The sequence below is a fragment of the Schistocerca piceifrons genome, chromosome X, assembly GCF_021461385.2.
Source record: "Schistocerca piceifrons isolate TAMUIC-IGC-003096 chromosome X, iqSchPice1.1, whole genome shotgun sequence".
NCBI lineage: Eukaryota > Metazoa > Arthropoda > Insecta > Orthoptera > Acrididae > Schistocerca > Schistocerca piceifrons.
Genome location: NC_060149.1, coordinates 208,988,450 through 209,011,075, shown reverse-complemented (window position 1 = coordinate 209,011,075; position 22,626 = coordinate 208,988,450). Strand labels below are relative to the sequence as shown.

At 37.4% G+C, this 22,626-nt stretch overlaps 1 protein-coding gene across 1 annotated transcript in view; it reads left to right on the top strand.

Annotated features, from left to right (window-relative positions):
* Positions 1–22,626, top strand: part of LOC124721618 (rab GTPase-activating protein 1-like) — a 158,140-nt gene that overhangs the window by 113,504 nt on the left and 22,010 nt on the right. The window contains exons 12-14 of the mRNA XM_047246677.1: positions 15,317–15,491; positions 17,351–17,457; positions 18,235–18,318. Of these exons, the coding sequence (XP_047102633.1) occupies positions 15,317–15,491; positions 17,351–17,457; positions 18,235–18,318 (366 nt within the window). The remainder of the gene's footprint in view (positions 1–15,316; positions 15,492–17,350; positions 17,458–18,234; positions 18,319–22,626) is intronic.

Genomic DNA, 22,626 nt, shown 5'->3' with positions numbered 1-22,626 from the left:
TCTATGAACAAGTGTTTTAAGCAAACTCATGGTTTGCGATGGGTGATGGCAACTTGATGCTTGCAGGTACGAATCAGTATGAGTGGGTTTCCGGTAAACTGAATTCCCTAGAGAACCATCATTCTTCCTTCGAACCAGGACATCCAAGAAAGGCAAACAACCATCTTTCTCTATTTCCATGGTGAATCGGATGTTGCTATGAATGGAGTTGACGTGATATAGAAACTCCATTAATTTATCTTCTCCATGAGGCCACACTATGAAAGTGTCATCCACATACCGCCAAAAAACTGTTGGTTTCAGGGCAGCTGATCGACGCGCTCTCTCTTCAAAATCCTCCATAAAAAGGTTGGCCGCCAAAGGAGACAGGGGGCTACCCATGGCAACACCGTCAGTCTGTTCAAAATATTCTTGATTAAACATAAAATAAGTTGAGGAAAGAGCGTGCCTGAACAAAGCAATGATATCAACAGGAAACATGTTACCAATCAGTGTCAAAGATCTACAAGAGGAATTTTTGTAAAAAGTGAGACCACATCAAAACTTACTAGAAGGTCCACACTGCTAAGACGAAGAGCCCCCAGTCTATTGATAAAATCAGCTGAGTTTCATATGTGATGTGAGCACTTGCTTACAAAAGGTCTCAGTAAGGAAGCGAGATGTTTAGCTAAATCATATGTAGGAGCTCCAATGTTGCTCACTATTGGACGCAGAGGAAGACCCTCTTTATGAACCTTTGGAAGGCCATACAGTCTTGGAGGTACACAACCATGTGGTCTTAACCTCTTGATGGTCTCTTGCGGTAAGGAGGAGGAATGTAATAGTGCTGAAGTTTTCCATTGCACACGTCCTGTAGGATCGTAATCAATCCTCCTATAGGTAGAGTCCCATAGGTAGATAAGATGTATGGTCTTGCCATCACCCATCGCAAACCATGGGTTTGCTTAAAACACTTGTTCGTAGAGCTCATACTGTCTCAGATCTAGATAGCTTACCTCAAGAACTCGGCCATCTAAAGACAGTATTCAGCGAAAATGGGTATTCCATCTGGCAGATTAACAGGGCACTAACAGTTAAAACTAAGAAGCAGTAAGTGAATAAAGAGGAGAACATGCCGGAACAATCTTTAGCTTTTCTTCCTTTTGTTGGCAACACTTCGTTTAAAATAGCAAGAATCCTCCGAAAATTTCAGGTATAAGTGGTTTTCTGCCCACCATCGAAGATTGCGGACCTTGTGGGATCAATTAAGGACAATCTGTTACTACGAAAGGCCAGAATTTACAGGATACCATGCCAATGTGGTATGGCTTACATAGGTCAAACCACACGCACCGTAAAAGAACGCTGCACTGAACATCAACGTTACACCCGCCTTCTGCAGCCAAGCAAGTCCGCTATTGCAGAACGTTTTATTTCTACTGGACATTCAATGGAGTATGAGAAAACAATAATTTTGTCCACAGCAACTCCATTATTAAAGAATCTGTAGAAACATGACTGGCGGAAAATCTGTTAAACCGTGACAGCGGCTACCAGCTGGACAGTACATGGAATCCCATCATCTCCATGATTTGCTCAAATCAAAGACGACAGAGTGCGTTGACGGCCGTGGCAAACAGCAATGCAGAGGGCGACTGAGTTCTGCTATTCCACCAGCGAGGGCGCTACCAACGGGCAGCGTGGTTCATCTATCAAGTTTTTGATGCATGCGCAGAATAGTTACAGTACGCTATATATTGCGGAACGGAGGACGTTTTCGCCAGTCTGCGACGGCTAACCTGAAGATGACTGGCAGGTGCCCAGTTGAAATATAATGTGAAGTATTGAACGACGACCGGCTGCAAGCCTGAAATTTGTTTGAACAAGGTTATACATGTTTTTGATTGTTCTGAGAATTTGTACTTTCGAAGAAGGTATATCAAAGAATTTGGATTAAATTTTCTTTAAAAATGGAATCAAGTGCACCATCACATTTGAAATGTTGACTGCGGCTTTTGTTGAATCTACTATGAGTAAGACAAGAGCTTATGAGTGTTATAAACATTTCAAAGAGACTGAGAATACATCAAAGATGATGACCGCCCTGGATGCCCTAGCACATCAATTTCTGACAACAGTGGGGAAGAAATAAAGAGAATGGTCCTGGAAAAGTGCTGAATCATCATCAGAGAGATTACTGGTGATGTCAGGAAATCCTTTGGCTCATGCCAAGCAACTTTTTCAGACATTTTGGGCATGAAATGTGTAGCAGTGAAGTTCGTTCTGAATTGTTTTATTTCGACCAGAAGCGATGTCAATGTTTATAACACTCTATTTGACATCGCTTCTGGTCGAAATAAAACAATTCAGAACGAACTTCACTGCTACACATTTCATGCCCAAAATGTCTGAAAAAGTTGCTTGGCATGAGCCAAAGGATTTCCTGACATCATCAGTAATCTCTCTGACGATGATTCAGCACTTTTCCAGGACCATTCTCTTTATTTCTTCCCCACTGTTGTCAGAAATTGATGTGCTAGGGCATCCAGGGCGGTCATCATCTTTGATGTATTCTCAGTCTCTTTGAAATTGACAACAGCCCAGAATTTCTAAAGAAGGTTATAGCAGGTGACAAAATGTGAATGTACAGGTATGAAGTAGAAACCAAGGCCCAATTGTCCCAATGGTAACTGTCTCGAGAGCCAAGACCGAAAAAAAAAATTTGAGAACTTCGATTACTATGGGACAGTCCAGCATGAGCTCCTGCCTTATGGTTGTCCTGTCAATAAGGAATACTAAGTGGAAATTTGCATCATTTGTGTGAAGCAATCTGGAGAAAATGACCAGAATTGTGGCAAAATCAGTTGTGAAAATTGCATCATGATAATGCTCCCACCCACACCTCAATGATAGCTCATGATTTTTTGGCAAAAAATCAAAACCATTATGTTGTGTCAGCTACCATAATCACCAGACATAGCCCCCTGTGACTTCTTTCTACTCATGAGGCTGAAGAGAACCATGGAAGGACATCATTTTGCCACCACTGATGAGATAAAAACAGAATCGCTGAAGGAGATGAACACCATAACAGAAAGTGAGTTCCAGAAATGCTTCCAAAATTGGAAAAAGTGTTGGCGCAAATGTATTGTATCTGAGAAGAATTACTTTGGTGATGGGGACAAAGTTGATGAATAAATAAAGATTCTTTGAGAAAGACAAAAATTCCTGTTACTTTATGATCACACCTCATATGGCCTGATAACCAGAAGTGATGGTCTATGTTGCCATTTCTTTACATGGCAGGACCGCATTGGTTGTCATCCATGGCACCCTTACAACAGAGCGGTCCATCGACAATATTCTGTGGCCCCGGTTTGTTGCCCTTCATGGCAATCCATCCTGGGCTTACATTTCAGCAAGATAGTGCCTGCCCATATATGATGACAGTTTCTACTGCTTGTCTTCATGCTTGTCAAACCATTACTAGGCCAGTAAGATTGCGGTATCTCTCCCCAATTGAGAACATTTAGAGCATTATAGACAGGGCCCTCCAAATATCTCATGACTTTGATGATCTAACATACCAATTGGACAGAATTTGACACAATATCCCTCAGAAAGACAACCAACTACTCTAGTTATCAAAGCCAAGCCAAATAACTGCTTTCATAAGGGCTGGAGGTGGACCAACAAATTATTGACTTGCTCAGTGTTTGAAGCTCTTTCTCTCAAATAAATCATCCAATTTTTTTCTGAAATTGTAATAGTTTGTTTATCTGTACATGTACATCACATCTACTGATTTCTGTCCCATTTGGGTAATTTCTTCATGGTGTGGTATTTTTTTCCTTGGAGTGTAGGTTCTTTGTGCAAGGATTATGGAAGGATGTATTGTATTGTGACAGTAGGCAGGGTAGAAAGCATGGTGCTGTATTAGCTACTTCCCTCAGTTATATGGTTGAACATGAAATTGTTCGCTGCTGATGTTATTGCTAGGTGGGGCTATGTCATCGCTTACATCTCAGTAGGAAAAGGAATGGTAATAGGAAAGGAAATTTGGCATTAGGGCAGGGAGAGGGGAATTATTGTCACTCATTGGAATATCCCTGCAGTCAGTGATATGAGAGCAGGACTGTTTTTAGTGTAAACTCAGATCTTAGGCTGTCAGTGTTAAGTAAGTATAACTAAAATGTCTGAAGATAATTGATCAAAGAGCACAGGTCCAACTCACAGATTGATTAAGGGAATTGGAAGTCATGGATTCTCTCATCCATCTTGGGTTGATTAAGGAAACTGGAAATCGTGCATTCTCTCATCCATCTTGGGTCAACCATCTGCAACACGGAAAGGTGTGGAGATGAGATAAAAGACAGATCACAGTAGGATGAGTGGCTATGTAGATGCCCACCAAGATCTGGCAGAACAGAGTGATAATGAAAAGCACAAAGATCTGGCTTGCTGAAACACTTGTATTTTTCGTCTTCTTTTACACTTGCGAAACATGGACTCTTATGGCCACAGAAAAGCAGCAGATTGATGTATTTGGGCTTTGGTGCAGGTGCAGATTGCTGCACATAAAATGGGCTGAAAGAACAACTAATGTGTCCATTATTCAGTAACTCAGTACCTCCAGGTGACTTTCTTCTCGTGACAACCAAAACATTCTCCAGTTCTTTGGCCACATTGTGAGAAGAAATGGAGAAAATCTAGAGAAGATAATCATGGAAGGAGAGATAGAGGAAATGAGACTGACAGGGAGAGCAGCAAGCACGTAGATAGATAAAATTAATATTATCTCCAGTCTACCTCTTCAGCAGGCTCTAAGAGAAGCAGGTAACCATATAGGATGGAGATGATTGGTTTATGGGGTCGTAACACTCGGCCTTGAGCACAATGATTTGTGATGGTTACACCAAAAATTACAGGGATAATAAATAAAATCAATGAACATCTAATTTGTTTGATGCATTGCAGCTCATAAATCACGTAGATGTAATTTATGTTTCTTGACATCAGTTGACCACATGTGTCTTAGTGTCCAGGTACTGCTGATCAGGTATGGAGAAAGGAGGTGTCACATTAAGAAGGGATACAAAGATAAATATTTTTATATCCTTAGGTTTTGTAGTGATTTGCATTTTGAAGCACATGCTGCAGACATAGAATTTTGTCAAACATATACTGTCGCAATATACAGGGCTCCATTTGGTAATTTTGAATTATGCATGAAACAACTTGATACATTATAAAACTTTTTAACTTTGAAACAGAATGATATGTAAGTGGAGATTTCTTGTTGTGCTCTTCAGTCCAAAGACTAACTTCATGCAGCTCTTCATGCTAGCCTATCCCATGTAAGCCTCTTCATCTCTGCTTAACTACTGTGACAGACATCCATTTGTATATGCTTACTGTAATGAAGCCTTAATCTCTCTCTACAGTTTTTCCCCTTCACACTTCCCTCCAATACTGAATTCACTGTTCCTTGAAGTCTCGAAATGTGTCCTGTTAACAGATCCCTTTAAAAATATGTGAAAAGGATAAATTGCTGCTTATCTTATAATGGAGATGCTGAGTCATAGATAGGGAGAACAAAAAGACTGTCAAACAAGTAAGCATTCGGCTGAAAAGGCCTGCATCAAAATTAGACAAAATACACACATTAATGCAAGAGTTATGTGTGTGTGCGCAAGCGTGTGTGGTGTGCATGTCATGTCTAATGAAGGGCTTTTTGGCTGAAGACTTACTTGTTTGACAGCATTTTTGTTATGTCTACCTGTGACTTGGCGTCTCCGCTATTGAGTAGCAGTCTATCTTTTTTATATGTTGTCATTATTCCATCCTGGATTTTGCATTGTTTAACAGATCCCTTTATTAGTTAAGTTGTTCCATAGATTTCTTTTTTCTCCAGTTTGATTCAGTATCTTGTCATTAGTTGTCCAATCTGTCCATCTAATCTTCAGCATTCTTCTGAAGCATTACATTTCGAAAGATTCTATTCTCTTCGTGTCTGAACTGTTAATCAACATTTCACTTCCATACGAGGTTACAGCATAGTGAACGCATTATTGTGGCCAAGATAGATACGAAGCCCACGCCTACTACAGTAGTACAAGTTTATATGCCAACTAGCTCTGCAGATGACGAAGAAATTGAAGAAATGTATGATGAAATAAAAGAAATTATTCAGATTGTGAAGGGAGACGAAAATTTAATAGTCATGGGTGACTGGAATTCGAGTATAGGAAAAGGGAGAGAAGGAAACATAGTAGGTGAATATGGATTGGGGGACAGAAATGAAAGAGGAAGCCGCCTGGTCGAATTTTGCACAGAGCACAACATAATCATAACTAACACTTGGTTTAAGAATCATGAAAGAAGGTTGTATACATGGAAGAACCCTGGAGATACTAAAAGGTATCAGATAGATTATATAATGGTAAGACAGAGATTTAGGAACCAGGTTTTAAATTGTAAGACATTTCCAGGGGCAGATGTGGACTCTGACCACAATCTATTGGTTATGACCTGTAGATTGAAACTGAAGAAACTGCAAAAAGGTGGGAATTTAAGGAGATGGGACCTGGATAAACTAAAAGAACCAGAGGTTGTACAGAGATTCAGGGAGAGCATAAGGGAGCAATTGACAGGAATGGGGGAAATAAATACAGTAGAAGAAGAATGGGTAGCTTTGAGGGATGAAGTAGTGAAGGCAGCAGAGGATCAAGTAGGTAAAAAGACGAGGGCTAGTAGAAATCCTTGGGTAACAGAAGAAATATTGAATTTAATTGATGAAAGGAGAAAATATAAAAATGCAGTAAGTGAAACAGGCAAAAAGGAATACAAACGTCTCAAAAATGAGATCGTCAGGAAGTGCAAAATGGCTAAGCAGGGATGGCTAGAGGACAAATGTAAGGATGTAGAGGCCTATCTCACTAGGGGTAAGATAGATACCGCCTACAGGAAAATTAAAGAGACCTTTGGAGATAAGAGAACGACTTGTATGAATATCAAGAGCTCAGATGGAAACCCAGTTCTAAGCAAAGAAGGGAAAGCAGAAAGGTGGAAGGAGTATATAGAGGGTCTATACAAGGGCGATGTACTTGAGGACAATATTATGGAAATGGAAGAGGATGTAGATGAAGATGAAATGGGAGATATGATACTGCGTGAAGAGTTTGACAGAGCACTGAAAGACCTGAGTCGAAACAAGGCCCCCGGAGTAGACAATATTCCATTGGAACTACTGACGGCCGTGGGAGAGCCAGTCCTGACAAAACTCTACCATCTGGTGAGCAAGATGTATGAAACAGGCGAAATACCCTCAGACTTCAAGAAGAATATAATAATTCCAATCCCAAAGAAAGCAGGTGTTGACAGATGTGAAAATTACCGAACTATCAGCTTAATAAGTCACAGCTGCAAAATACTAACACGAATTCTTTACAGACGAATGGAAAAACTAGTAGAAGCCAACCTCGGGGAAGATCAGTTTGGATTCCGTAGAAACACTGGAACACGTGAGGCAATACTGACCTTACGACTTATCTTAGAAGAAAGATTAAGGAAAGGCAAACCTACGTTTCTAGCATTTGTAGACTTAGAGAAAGCTTTTGACAATGTTGACTGGAATACTCTCTTTCAAATTCTAAAGGTGGCAGGGGTAAAATACAGGGAGCGAAAAGCTATTTACAATTTGTACAGAAACCAGATGGCAGTTATAAGAGTCGACGGACATGAAAGGGAAGCAGTGGTTGGGAAGGGAGTAAGACAGGGTTGTAGCCTCTCCCCGATGTTGTTCAATCTGTATATTGAGCAAGCAGTAAAGGAAACAAAAGAAAAATTCGGAGTAGGTATTAAAATTCATGGAGAAGAAATAAAAACTTTGAGGTTCGCCGATGACATTGTAATTCTGTCAGAGACAGCAAAGGACTTGGAAGAGCAGTTGAATGGAATGGACAGTGTCTTGAAAGGAGGATATAAGATGAACATCAACAAAAGCAAAACAAGGATAATGGAATGTAGTCTAATTAAGTCGGGTGATGCTGAGGGAATTAGATTAGGAAATGCGGCACTTAAAGTAGTAAAGGAGTTTTGCTATTTGGGGAGCAAAATAACTGATGATGGTCGAAGTAGAGAGGATATAAAATGTAGGCTGGCAATGGCAAGGAAAGCGTTTCTGAAGAAGAGAAATTTGTTAACATCGAGTATTGATTTAAGTGTCAGGAAGTCATTTCTGAAAGTATTCGTATGGAGTGTAGCCATGTATGGAAGTGAAACATGGACGATAAATAGTTTGGACAAGAATAGAATAGAAGCTTTCGAAATGTGGTGCTACAGAAGAATGCTGAAGATTAGATGGGTAGATCACATAACTAATGAGGAAGTATTGAATAGGATTGGGGAGAAGAGAAGTTTGTGGCACAACTTGATCAGAAGAAGGGATCGGTTGGTAGGACATGTTCTGAGGCATCAAGGGATCACCAATTTAGTACTGGAGGGCAGCGTGGAGGGTAAAAATCGTAGAGGGAGACCAAGAGATGAATACACTAAGCAGATTCAGAAGGATGTAGGTTGCAGTAGGTACTGGGAGATGAAGAAGCTTGCACAGGATAGAGTAGCATGGAGAGCTGCATCAAACCAGTCTCAGGACTGAAGACCACAACAACAACAACAACGAGGTTACACTCCAGCCAAATACTTTCAGAAGAGACTTAGTAACAGTTTTTTTAGGTTAACTAATTTTTCTTTTTCAGAAATATATTTCTTGCTATCTCCAGTCTGCTGCACTTTTATGTCCTCTCTACTTGGGCTGTAGTCAGTAATTTTTTGCCCAAAAAGTAAAACTCATCTACAGTTAGTGTCTCATTTCCTAATCTAACTACATTGGCATCACCTAATTTAATTCACCTACATTCAATTAGCCTTGTTTTATTTTCATTGATATTCATCTTATAACTTCTTTTCGAGACATTATCCATTCCATTCAACCGCTTTTCCAAATAGTTCCTGTCATTTCTGACATGTTAATGTAAACTTTTTGTGCATACGTGCTCTAAAGTCAACCTCTGTATTGATGACAGTTTTCATTTTATTGGAAAGCTATACTTGAGTCCATAGCCATTTTGTGTGAGCTCACTCTCTATTCAGTTTGAACAAAAATTGGGTACCAGCAGCTCTACTGTTACAGTATTATTATACACAAGTTTAGTTTGTGAAGTCGCAGCATAATTCCTGTAGTTAATGGTCTCCCAGATCGTGATGGTCAACTGCTGACGTTTAATGTCAGGCCGCATGAAATAAATAAAAAGAGTCAGAAAACTGGAGGGGTGATAAATGAAAAAGAAATTGAAGAAATCAAGAAGTATTTGTGAAATACAGACTGGAAAGATGATGTACATCTACATTTGGTGTTAATGGAAAATATAATGCATTCAACAACATAGTTAAAAGTTAATTTTAAAACTTTTTTCATAAAATATCAACCTGTGTAAATAGATTAAATGCTCCTAAACCCCGGGTTCAGAATATTTTGCGAAAACCAAGAGAAGACTACTTTTGCATCAAGGGACGCATTTGTACATCGAATCATTGCAAATCTTGTTGAGAGACAAATCAGTAAATATATATATTCTGCATATTTTCATTCAATAATGTTATATCGAATAACATTGTGAGGTAATTCAACTTTAGGAAAGAAGGTGTTCATTGCTCAAAAGTGTACTGTAAGAATAATATGTGCTGCTCACCAATGATCAGTATATTTATTCCCTTATGAAGTATTTTTTTATTGTAAATAATCCATTGCAGTTCAAAAGAAAAATTGTGTATGTAATTACAATACCAGGAGAAAAAATGACATTCATTACTCCGCATTAAGGTTGTCTTTAGCACAACAAACTGTATGCAATTACACCACCAAAATTTTTGATCACTTGCCCAATGATGTAAAATGTCTGACACAAATTGAAAAAAAGCTGAAAAAGTTTCTCCTTGACAACTCCTTCTATTCTGCAGAAGAACTTCTAATTTTATAATGTGTAAAAGATGATGGATATGAATTATTAACTCACAACAGTACTAATTTTATAATGTGTAAAAGGTGATGGATATGAATTATTAACTCACAACAGTACAAATGTAAAATGATTACTTCCATGTAATTACAATTAATTATACAAATGATCCATGGAACATGATACTAAATAACTAATTGACAATGAGAGGGTTAAATCACATTAGGAGATTTACTTTCAGGAAGAAACAAGTCATTCCAGCAACTAGGTAACAACTATTTGGATCACTGTAGAACACACAATATAGGAAAACTGCATAAAATATTAAGAAATTTGTTTAAAGGTAGATAATAAACTGTTCACAGATGTCCTCAAGACTGCAGTCAATTTTAAGAGCTTTTTTCTGCCAGTTGTTTATATTTCATGTTTGAACACTTATTTAGTACTGGGCCCATGTAAATATTTTACATTTAAACACAAATCAGCAGTAAAATAATAAAATTTTCTTCAGCTGAACTTTATAATGAATCTTTTCATAATGGTACTTTCCTGCACTGGCTTAAACATGCTTCTGTCAAGTATTTTGGAAACTAAAATGGATTCTCAAGTCAGCAGGCTATATTTACCTTGATGGCTGATGTGCTGCAGTCGAGAACAGCTAAGGAGGCAGGTGGATGGAAAATGCACAGTAGCAAGACAAAGTATACCACATGAAGCTGCAACCAAAATTCCACCATTTGTGCTGTTCCATGTGTAACTGAGCATGCTTTGAGCTTTCAGAGGTTATTTTCTGTGTAGTGCTTGTGATTTGATGGCTGTGTTGTTCTCATGGTGTTTGTTACTAGTGACATGAGGAAAAGTGCCAAGTGTTATCCAAACAAGCAAGAGCTGTAGTTTACTGTATGTATATTTTTTTCAAAAGAGGGTTGGAAGTGAATGAAGCATCAGCACATGGTTTCTGTCCTGTTGGTGCCATTTGCCAGTTGAGAGCAGCTGAGGTGTGTAGTGTATGACTGAGAACCATGCATCAGTTATTCAGCCAAGTGAACACCTCTGTTGAAGCTAGTAGATGAGTATATTTTAAATCACCAGGGAAGTGATGTGATCATGAGAAGGGGGCAGGCAACCTAGACAGTGCTCCTAAAATCATTTTTTATCACAAAATATTCAATATTTATTGTGAAGTCGAATAGCCGACTGCAGAAAATTCAGTTTTCTGCAGTCAGTGGACAAAGGTATGAATGTTAAACAGAATAGGCTTCAGGTATTGAGAGGAAATTATTTATGGGGAGGAACAGTATTATGGCTGCAAAGGAGAATACAATATATATGAGACAGTGAACATTCCACATTTGTTATATTGTCAAAACGTACGTAAACCAGAACCACACCAGGTCAGTGTGATACCTAATAATAATGTGTTCGGCAGTCTGAAATTTCATATAGATAAAGGTCACTATAATGTTATTTACACTGGATCATCAGACATGGCCTTTAATTCAAAAGAGTAAACTTTTATTTAAGACATCAATGTCTAATAGTTCTCAGTATAACCACTGCCAAATGTTGCCATGCCTCCGTCAAATTTTGTTATTGTGATGGGACAGTAGTAGCAAACTCTCGCGGCCCCTACTCTGCATACCAGAAATATGATTTGGTTAGTGAGTAATGTGACTCCACACAACTTGTCACAAACCACAGCAGAATTACTGATACTTGTTAATGCCCATTAACCCTCAGAGTGTTCTGTGTTCTCGTGAATTAGACGTGATTATTAGTGTGACTGAAACGTAGCAAGGTGAAATGGCTTCACTTGTTACAATTCCACCCCTGAATTTTTTTTTTTTTTTCTATGCGTAATGCATGTACCCTGATTATATGGGATCACTAAATTCTTATCCGCACTATATTTACTAAACTTTGTTATTTGTACATCTACAGCTATACTCTGTGAACCAGCATACGGTTTGTAACAGGGGGTACTTCGTGTATACCACTGTCATTTCCCCCATCTGTTCCAGTTGTGTATGGTCCATGGGAAGAACAGTTGCGGTATGACTGTGTGTGAGATTAAATCTCTCTAATTTAACCTTCTTGGTCTTTTTGTGAGGTATACATAGGAGGAAGCAATATGTAGGTTGAATCTTCTAGGAAAGTGCACTCTTAGACATTTAACAGTAAATCACACTGTGATGCAGAACGCCTCTCTTTCAGTGTTTGCCACTTGAGTTGGCTGAGCATCTCTGTGATGCTTTTAAACTTACTAAATGAACCTGTAATGACATGCGCTGCTCTTCTTTGGATCTTCTCTGTTTGCTCTGTCAGTTCCATATGGTAGGGACTGCCTCCTTTGTTGATGTGCTGCACCTCCTGAGGATTATTCCAGTGACACTCAGGTATGACATCTGCCTTACCTACAATTAGTTTTATGTGATCTTTGTTTTTTAAATCACTCTGTACACATACGCTTAGGTATTTAATGCATGTGGCTGCTCCCAGTGATATGCAATTGTGCAGTCACACAATAATTGGTCTTTCTGCCTATGTGTGTGCAGCACATTACGTTTGTTTATTTTGAGAGTCAACTGTCGATCTCTACACCAATTCTCAATCCTTTGCATGTCTTCTTGCATTTTGCTAAAATTTTCTAGCATTGCGACTTACATGTATACTATAGCGTCATCTGTGGAACTTCCGAAATTATCTGCTATGTGACTTATATATATATATATATATATATATATATATATATATATATATATAAAAAATAGAGGGAAACATTCCACGTGGGAAAAATATATCTAAAAAGAAAGATGATGAAACTTACCAAACAAAAGCGCTGGCAGGTCGATAGACACACAAACAAACACAAACATACACACAAAATTCTAGCTTTCGCAACCAATGGTTGCCTCGTCAGGAAAGAGGGAAGGAGAAGGAAAGACAAAAGGATATGGGTTTTAAGGGAGAGGGTAAGGAGTCATTCCAATCCCGGGAGCGGAAAGACTTACCTTAGGGGGAAAAAAGGACAGGTATACACTCGCACACACACACATATCCATCCACACATACACTTACAAATGTCTGCTTGTGTCTGTGTATGTGTGGATGGATATGTGTGTGTGTGTGCGAGTGTATACCTGTCCTTTTTTCCCCCTAAGGTAAGTCTTTCCGCTCCCGGGATTGGAATGACTCCTTACCCTCTCCCTTAAAACCCATATCCTTTTGTCTTTCCTTCTCCTTCCCTCTTTCCTGACGAGGCAACCATTGGTTGCGAAAGCTAGAATTTTGTGTGTATGTTTGTGTTTGTTTGTGTGTCTATCGACCTGCCAGCGCTTTTGTTTGGTAAGTTTCATCATCTTTCTTTTTAGATATATATATATATATTGCAATATATATTGCAAAAAGTAGTGATCCTGTAACACTTCCTTGGGGTACATTGCATTTTTCATCAAATGTGGGTCTTGGTACTATATAGCTGTAATTTATGATGAGGTGCAAAACTGAGAAAATTTGACATGGTTGACTACTCAAGTTGTGAATTCCAGCGGTTTTGTTTGCTATTCTCTTCTTTACTTCAAACACTGCAATACTCTGTCAAATTGCTAACAACATAAAATTTTGCTACATCACTGTGGCCTTTAAACCAAATCATCAGCACTCAGTTTGCAAATAAGGTAAGAACAACTTTGAACATTTACAGTAAAAAATTGCTTATAATAATAAAAGAGTGCAAAATTTTAATATTATTTTACTCTCAGTAACACATCAAACTTCACTCCGTCATTTGGACAAGTACTTTACTTGTCTGACAGTATCGGACCATTGAACTTCCTCTTGGTCCACGCAATACTGCAGCACTGCAACAGCATTTTTATTATGTGCCTGTTGTGGATTTCAGTGTATGCTGCACTGTGGACTTTGTGATATCAATTCCTTGTACATGATGCCACCGACACAAAACCAGTAGTGCCCCCACTAATATCTAGTCGTCATTATAGATTGTACCATACCAACTGCCATTAAGTCCTTCTTTGAATCTTACTTCAGTTTAGAGCTAACTGGTTGTGAAATATAACTGAGATGAGAAAGAGGTGATTGCCATGTCCCACACTTCATTATTCAGTGTCATACCACAAAATACTTTTCAACACATTGCAGGTCATGTTCTGCTCAGGAGTTGCTGCTACTTAACTGGCTTGTACATTCTCCTAATATGTGGACTGTTGAACATGTGTCAAATTCTATTGATCAGAGGCATATCCATAGCACTCATTCAGTATCCAGTAAATCGGGACTATAGTCTTGGACAAAATATATCTGAAATGTTGTTATTCTAAGACACATTAAAAAACTGTATAATTCAATGCTATTGCAGATCAAGGCACATTTTTTGGCTTATGTCTGTTTCATGAAATTTTGTCTAATTTAAAATAACCTGTTATTGATATATACCTTTCATAATTTCTTTGTATGTAAAATGTTACCTGTAACTGCAAATAGGGATGAAAATCATAATAGAATCAAATTGATATTTGACAGAAATTTGTTGCATGTTTACTGCATATATGGACATTTTTGGTTCTCTCTGCCCATTATTTTGCTAATATTAAGAGCACATACATTTTGTTTTTTGTTACTGTCCTGTATGCAGCAGAGAATAACTTTATCATCTGAGAACCAGGAAAAATGTGTGACCATATTGTATCACTAGTCATTCATCCAACATGCTGTCACAAATTACTATTATATTTTGTGATGGAAATTAATCCTATGATACATAATGTGAGTTATTTGTTAGCTCATACACCTAGAATCAACATTTAAAAATGTGTTTTGGTATTAGTAGAACATAAACTACTGTTCAGTCTCATCTGGTAATTAGTGTATAATGAATTTCAAAGTAATATGATGTCTAATTTGATGTTGGTGTATCATTCAGATTTTGACACTTTTTAAAAAAAGTCTTGGTTTAGTTTACTCTAGTTAGATTTGCATATTTTGTAGTTTATATCTGTGATTTGAATGCGACAGGCTCACAAATATAATAAACACAGTGAAAATATGGCTGCATACAGGCAATTTACATGAATCTTTAATGTGTATTAATAATTGTTATTGGCACTTGTTCAGACATTTTGTCTACCTAGAAATTAATTTATGGAGTAGAAGTTCTCAAGCAGAAATGATTTCAATTTGCTAATTATAAATCTCATCATTAGTGTGTATTATCTAGCTATTTAGCAAATATGCAATATTATATCTGACATTAAAATTAGTTTCAAAGTGTCATTACTAGTTACATTCTTCCTTAATAGGTTTGTAAGAAGGAATTACTCACGCTTGATTTTGAGACGACACTTAAGTATTTCAGAGTTTCCCTCCCAAAGAAATGTCGTTCTGAAGAAGTTGCCAAAAATATAATGAAACTAGCTACAAGTCTGAAAGTAAAAAAGCTAAAAAAGTATGAACAGGAATTCATATCTGAAAAAGGTAAGTGACAGTGCATCATTTCATATTGTTCATAATATAGAGTTTGTAATTGCAGCTAGTTGCTATTCTCCATAATTGTTCCCGCAGTATATATGTATTTTAAGGCATTTGTTTTGATGTTGTTGCAGCCAAAGCTGTACAGTATTTTTTCTTACTTCTTCTGTTCATGGTCTGTTGTGTGTGAAAAGGATACAGATGCTGTGGTTTTAAACTTTGGCAGTATGGCTTGTTGTTTCTAAGCGATAATAATTTTTCGGCAGTAACAGTTCCAATAAACCATGACTGGCAAATAATGTGTAAAGCTATGCAAGGTTGCTTGTTTTTCCTTCTGGCATTGTTTTTCATGACTAACAATAAGAATTAATATGTGTATTTGTTTGCAGATGAATTACAACCTTATGTAGATTATGTATGGAAAACCTATTTAAGTAATTTAATTTCCTTTGCCTTATTCTGGTACATTGATCTTTCATTTCCTTTCTTAATAAGTAATAAGTAAATCGATTATGAACCCAAAAGTTGCTGTAAACACAATTTGGAATTTTTGACATAAATCATTTCAAAAAATGGAGGTAATGGTAAATGACCAACATCACCACCATTATATTTTACATATTCCAAGACTTACACTAAAAGTCCCCCTGCAGTGTGTTTCCCAGTTTTCTGAATTGTTGTTTTCTTCTCCTGATGTGTTTGCAAAGTATGTTCCTTATACCGTGATCAAGCAATTTAACAAATTTGAGAAACTTTTGTCTTATCCCTCATTTAATTGATTGCCTTACCCCCATATTCTGTGATACAATGATCACAGTGAAAGTTTCAAGAATGTCATGTTTCTAGTAGAGGTGGATAAAGATGAGTCTATATTGAATGCTGCTCCATCATCACAATTTGCTTGTTCTTGGGGCAATGAAAACAATGGAAAGGTTTCTGAAACCATACAATTTTGCATCAAGCCTACCAGACAGATCAGGACCTGTGTTACTTTTCTGTATGAGAAAGAAGAGAGATACCATCTGTGGGAATTATGTTGATTCATAGAAAGTAAATGTTTCTACCTGTAAAGAGATCCTGAACAACATTTCCAAATACACTTGATATCGATTCTTGAATATGTGGTTTGAAGGGCTACATGTTGTAAGAGTGGTGTGTGTACTTTGAGACCATGTGAAGTCAGAATTTTTCAGGAGAATGGAAGTAGATTCTTTTCTCAACTATCAGAGTGATCCTAATAATTTTGCATGTATGACTTTCATTGTGTTTGCTGGAGTGAAAGATTTGGCTTAAATGTTTTCTCTGTTATTTGAATTTTATTTTGTGTATGTGTTTTATTTTTGTATTTATATGGGCTCTTAAACCTATGAAATAGTTGCTGTAATTGAATTAGTTACAAATTTGGCTATGAGATATGTATGATTCAATTAGATTAAATATGTGACTTGGTGACTGAGTGGGTAAGGAAAAGTCTACAAATCCTGAGACCCAAAGCTCAATTCTCTGTTGGTCATAAGATATTTTTCTGTGAGTTGTCACTTTTTCAGTTCTGGCAATGCCTTGTTGACGTGAAAAAATGCTAAGTCATATTGTCTGTTTTACAGAGTTAGTGTCAAAAATGAGGTATGTTACTTGTTGAGTCACACACATACACACACACACACACACACACACACACACACACACACAGAGAGAGAGAGAGAGAGAGAGAGAGAGAGAGAGAGAGGGGGGGGGGGGGGGGGAGAGGGATAGTTTAATCTTTCAGCAGTTTGATACTTCTGTGTACATTATAATTCAACTGTGACCTTTTGTTAGTGTCTTATAGCCTCATTAATTAATTATGTTTCAAATTTTGTGTTCAACAGAAGCCCAAGAAGCTGAAAAGAGTTATGCAAGTCGACTTGAATTTCTGCAGGCTTCCCTGCAACGTTCTGAGGAAGAAAAGAGAAGCCTCGAAGAAGAAACATTGCAGGTGTGTACAGCTCATTTGTTTCCTGTATCTGTTTCACTTTTCTCATATTTAATTAGTCGTTAAAGCATTCTGTATGTGAAAGCTGAAGATAAATTGAGCTGTCAAAACTAAATACAGGAAGCTGGTGAAACGTGTTGGGATTGAGAGAGCTAACATATTTTTTGATAGTGGAGATGTGGAAATGTATACAGGGAAAATAACAGAGCCAAATCTTAAAAATAACAGCAAGTATTACATTTTTATAGTTCATATTATGTCACGATGTGTCATTTGTTATTAGTAACTATTTACGCGTATCTAAAAATGGTGAGTTAGGTAGTAGTACAATTATGAAGGTACAGATTGTCAGTTATTGTATTATAAATGAAATCATGGGACAGCAGTTTATAGACTTAGTGGACAGAGTGCATGGTCATATTACATTCCATGTTCCCCAGCTATTTTCCATCAAGAGAAATAGCTGCATCGGGTTGGAAAAGAACAATATTATAACAAACTGCTTCATCAAACATGAGGTGTGTGGCAATTTGGCCATCATCTCACTGTACACGAACAATAAAGTTGACACAGTAGCAAGAAATGCATCATTATCGCAACTGTAAATGTAAATGCTGGATTCATTGTAATGTCAACTACCTGGCTTCCCTGCTCAATACAGATTTTAAGAAACCAGTTTTTTATTATCAGAGAAGAAATTGTGTTGTATGTACCGAAGAAATCATTATATTGTTTTACTGCTTTTATTGCTCTTCATTCTACTTTCCATTTTTTCTCTAGATTAAAGAAATGCTGCAACGTGAAGTACAAAGGGCTGAAAATGAAAGCTGCAGAAATAATACAATCATTACGGAATATAAACAGGTAATGCACAGCATAATGAATGAAACTACTGTTACATTTTGTTCTTTTTCAGTAGTGCATACATTATTAACTTTCGAAGATACTCACTATAATATTTGCAAAACACGTGCCTCATGTGCTTCACTCTAAATTTTATTAACTTGTAATTTGGAGATTCAGTTGTTTTTTATGTTTGTTTTAGTCACCTGATTATACTTTATGTCCTTTTCTTAGAGATTTTGACCCACAGTAATTAAAAATTTTCATTGTATGATTTCCCATACATTACTTAGTTTCCAGACAGAAAAAATTTGACTGAAATTAACACAGTTCTTCTCTGCTTCATATTGTTGCATCAGTATACAAAGTACATGAAATGTATGCCATTATCTGAAGATTCCTTTAAGCATAATACTAGGTATAAATAAATGAAACCTTTATTCATCAACATTATGACTGATTACAGAATTTTCTTGTACAATAATTATAGTTCTTTACAGTCGTGTCGTTTTACCTCTGATTTTAGCGTAGTCTACATCTATGAGATTTTTTTCAACCAAAATTAATTTTTACAAGAGAGACCTTTTCTTAAACTATTTTTGCACATAGTTGCCACCATTGTTCAGACATGGGTCGTAGCAGGAAACCAACTTTTCTATAACTTCTTTGTAGAAAGATTTCGCCAGTGAAGACAGCCACTGCTCAACACCGTTTTTTGGGCATTGTCATCACTGTCAAAGCACCTTTCCCCAAACTTACACTTCAAGTTCAAGAGTAAGTGGTAGTTAGAAGGTATGGAATCAGGGCTGTATGGTGGGTGACTAAACTGTTCCCAACTGAATTGTTGAATAAGGTTTTGTGTTGTCATGAAGCAACGCAATGCATTGACTGAGCATTTCACACCTGGGAAGGAACTCAACAAGTAGAAAAGACTCAAAAAACAATGTCAGCAGCGCCTGTCTTCAGTGGTGGCATCCTTCTATGAAGTGGCACAGAAAGTTTTGTATCCCACTATGGCAAACAGTAGTGGCAACTACCTAGAAAAATTCTTTACGAAATGCTCCTTCTTTTAAAACTAAATTTTGGTTTGAAAACGTGTTTTTGAGTTTTTTTTTTCCAAAACCATACTTACTTTCTGGACATGTCTTGTACATCTACATGATTAGTATGCAATTCACAATTAAGTGCCTGGCAGACGGTTTATCGAAACAACTTAAAGCTATTTCTTTACTCTTCTACTCTCAAACAATATACAAGAAGAATGAACATTTAATCTTACTGTGCGAGCTCTGATTTCTCTTATTATGAATCATTTTTCCTTATGTAGGTGGGCACCAACAAAATATTTTCACATTTGGGGAAGAATGTTGGTGATTGAAATTTCATGAGAAGATCCTTCAACAGTGAAAAACGCTTTTGTTTTAATGATAGCCACCCCAATTCAGTATCATATCAGTGGCACTCTCCCCCTATTTCATGATAATACAAAATGAGCTCACCTTCTTTGAACTTTTACGATGTTCCCCGTCAATCCTATCTGATGTGGATCCCACACTGTGCAACTGTATTCTGGAAGAGGACAGACAAGCATAGTGTAGGCAGTTTCTTTTATAGACCTGTAGTACCTCCTAAGTGTAATAACAGTTGTTGATTCAGTTTCCCCACAATATTATTTATGTGATCATTCCAGCTCAAGTTATTCGTAATTGTAATCCCTAAGGATTTAGTTGAATTCATAGCCTTTATATTTGTGTGATTCATCGTGGAAATGAAATTTAGTAGATTTCTTTTAGTATTTGTGTGAATGATTTCACACTTTTCATTATTTAGAATCAATTGACTCATTCCACACCATACAGGTATCTTGTCTAAATAATTTTGCAATTGGTTTTGATCACCTGATGACTTCACAAGATTGTAAATGAAAGCAAATGGCTCTGAGCACTATGGGACTTAACATCTATGGTCATCAGTCCCCTAGAACTTAGAACTACTTAAACCTAACTAACCTAAGGACATCACACAACACCCAGTCATCACGAGGCAGAGAAAATCCCTGACCCCGCTGGGAATCTAACCCGGGAAAACGGGCGTGGGAAGCGAGAATGCTACCGCACGACCACGAGCTGCAGACGTAAATGATAGCATCATCTGCAAACAAACTAAGAGGGCTGCTCAGATGGTCTCCTAAATCATTTATGTGGATCAGGAACAGCAGAGGGACTGAACACTTCCGTGCGGATGTCAGATATTACTTGTGTTTTACTGAGTGATTTTCTAACAGTTATTACAAACTGTGATCTTTCTGACAGGAAATCACAAATCCAGTCACATGACTGAGATGATACTCCCTAGTCACATAATTTGATTAGAAGTAATAATGAAACAATATTTACTTTCAACTTGGAATGCAGGCAGTGTTTAAGTTTGTGTCATCAGATTTCTTGATATTTTTCTGCAACAAAACATCATAGCAAAAATGGCTCTATCTGGGGACTGCATATTTTTGGAGTACACAAGTACAAACATGAAAATCACCAAATACAGCACTTAAGCTTCACAAACACATAAATCAACATGGCACCTGCTTGGTTTGCTTTTGCCAGTCAATCAGAGCCAGGACACGTGACGTCATGCAAACTGGTTTTTGAGGGTAAATGGAACCGTGAGAATGTTCATTTCAATAAATATTTATTCAGTATTATTTTTACTATTTTGTAAATGATACGTGTGGTACAGTGTGATCTGTTATGTAGATTGGGGCTTAGTTTAGGTTGAAAGTTGATCAGATGCCACGTTGAGTTATATGTTTACACAACCAAAGTGCTGTAGTTGATATTTTTCATACACATGTATTTGTGCTATGAAAATGTGTAGCTTGACTAATGCACCACATTAAAGCTCTCTTAATTTTTCTTCGTTTTTTTTTTTTTTACCCTCAATAGCTTTTGAAAAAGTGTCAATCAAAAACTGTTACCAGAATGGTGATCGTTGGAAGTAGGGTGTTTTTGTTGGGTGTCACATCAAGAGCCGTAGTTTTTATGCAGCAAGTCAACTGGTATTTTAAGATAGTACACAATTCTCAGCATTGAGAAAAAAGGTAAAATCCAATTTCGGCATTAAATGACTATCTGTTACCAATATTGGTAAAATGCTGCCCAGAGATGTATAACATTTTTACAAGAGAACAGGAAAAAATGCCAAATTCTGTGACATCTCGTAAAAACCATCAATTTAACATTTTTTGTCATTGTCATCATCTTCAGTCTGCAGCCTGGTCTCCTGCAGCTCTCAGTGCTGGTCTATCCTGTGCAAGCCTCTTTATTTACAAAAAACTACTGCAACCTACATTCATTTGAATCGACTTACTGTATTCGTCTCTTGGTCTCACTCTACAAGTCTTACCCTCCACTCTTCCCTTCAATACCAAATTAATAATTCCTTAATGTCTCAATATGTGTCCTATCAATTGATCCCTTCTTTTAGTCAAGCTGTGCCACAGATTTCTTTTCTCCCAAATTCTGTTCAGTACCTCCTAATTAGTTATGCCAGCTATCCATCTAATCTTCAGCTTTCTTCTGTAGCACCACATTTCAAAAGCTTCTATTCTTTTCTTTACTGAACTGCTCCACTCCAGGCAAATATCTTCAGAAAAGATTTCCTAATGCTTAAATTTTTATTGTGAGGGGTATTCAATAAGTAGTTCAACACATTTTTTTCTCAGCCCATTTCTGTTGGAACAGTGCAGAATTTTCTGTGGTACACCATGGAATATTCCCACTTCAGCCCCTGTAATTTCATGAAGTTCTGATAGGTTGTGCCTCTATATGTCACCTTCAAAATGGCACCTGTAACAGACATGCGTTCGTAGCAGAGAGATTTATTTGAATTTATTTAGTGGAAAATGAGAGCATCTGAAATATTCATAGGCACTTGCAGAATGTCTATGGAGGTCTGGCAGTGAACAGAAGCACAGTGAGACCTGGGGTAACTCGTGTGTGTTTATCGCAACAGGGTTGCACAAACCTGTCCGATATCCCTTGAGCCGACTGGCCACACACAGCTGTGACTCATGCAGTGTTGGAATGAGTTTACACACTCATTCGAGGTGTTCGATGGATCACAAACAAACACCTCATTGCAAAATTGGACATCTCTGTTGGTAGTGCTGACACACTCATTCGCCAACTGTGATACTTGAAGGTCTGTGCCCGCTGGGTTCCTTATCACCTAACAGAAGACCAAAAAGAGCAACAAAGGAACATCTGTGCAGGATTGCTTGCACATCACAAGGCTAATAGTGTAAAATTTTTGTCAAACATCGTCACA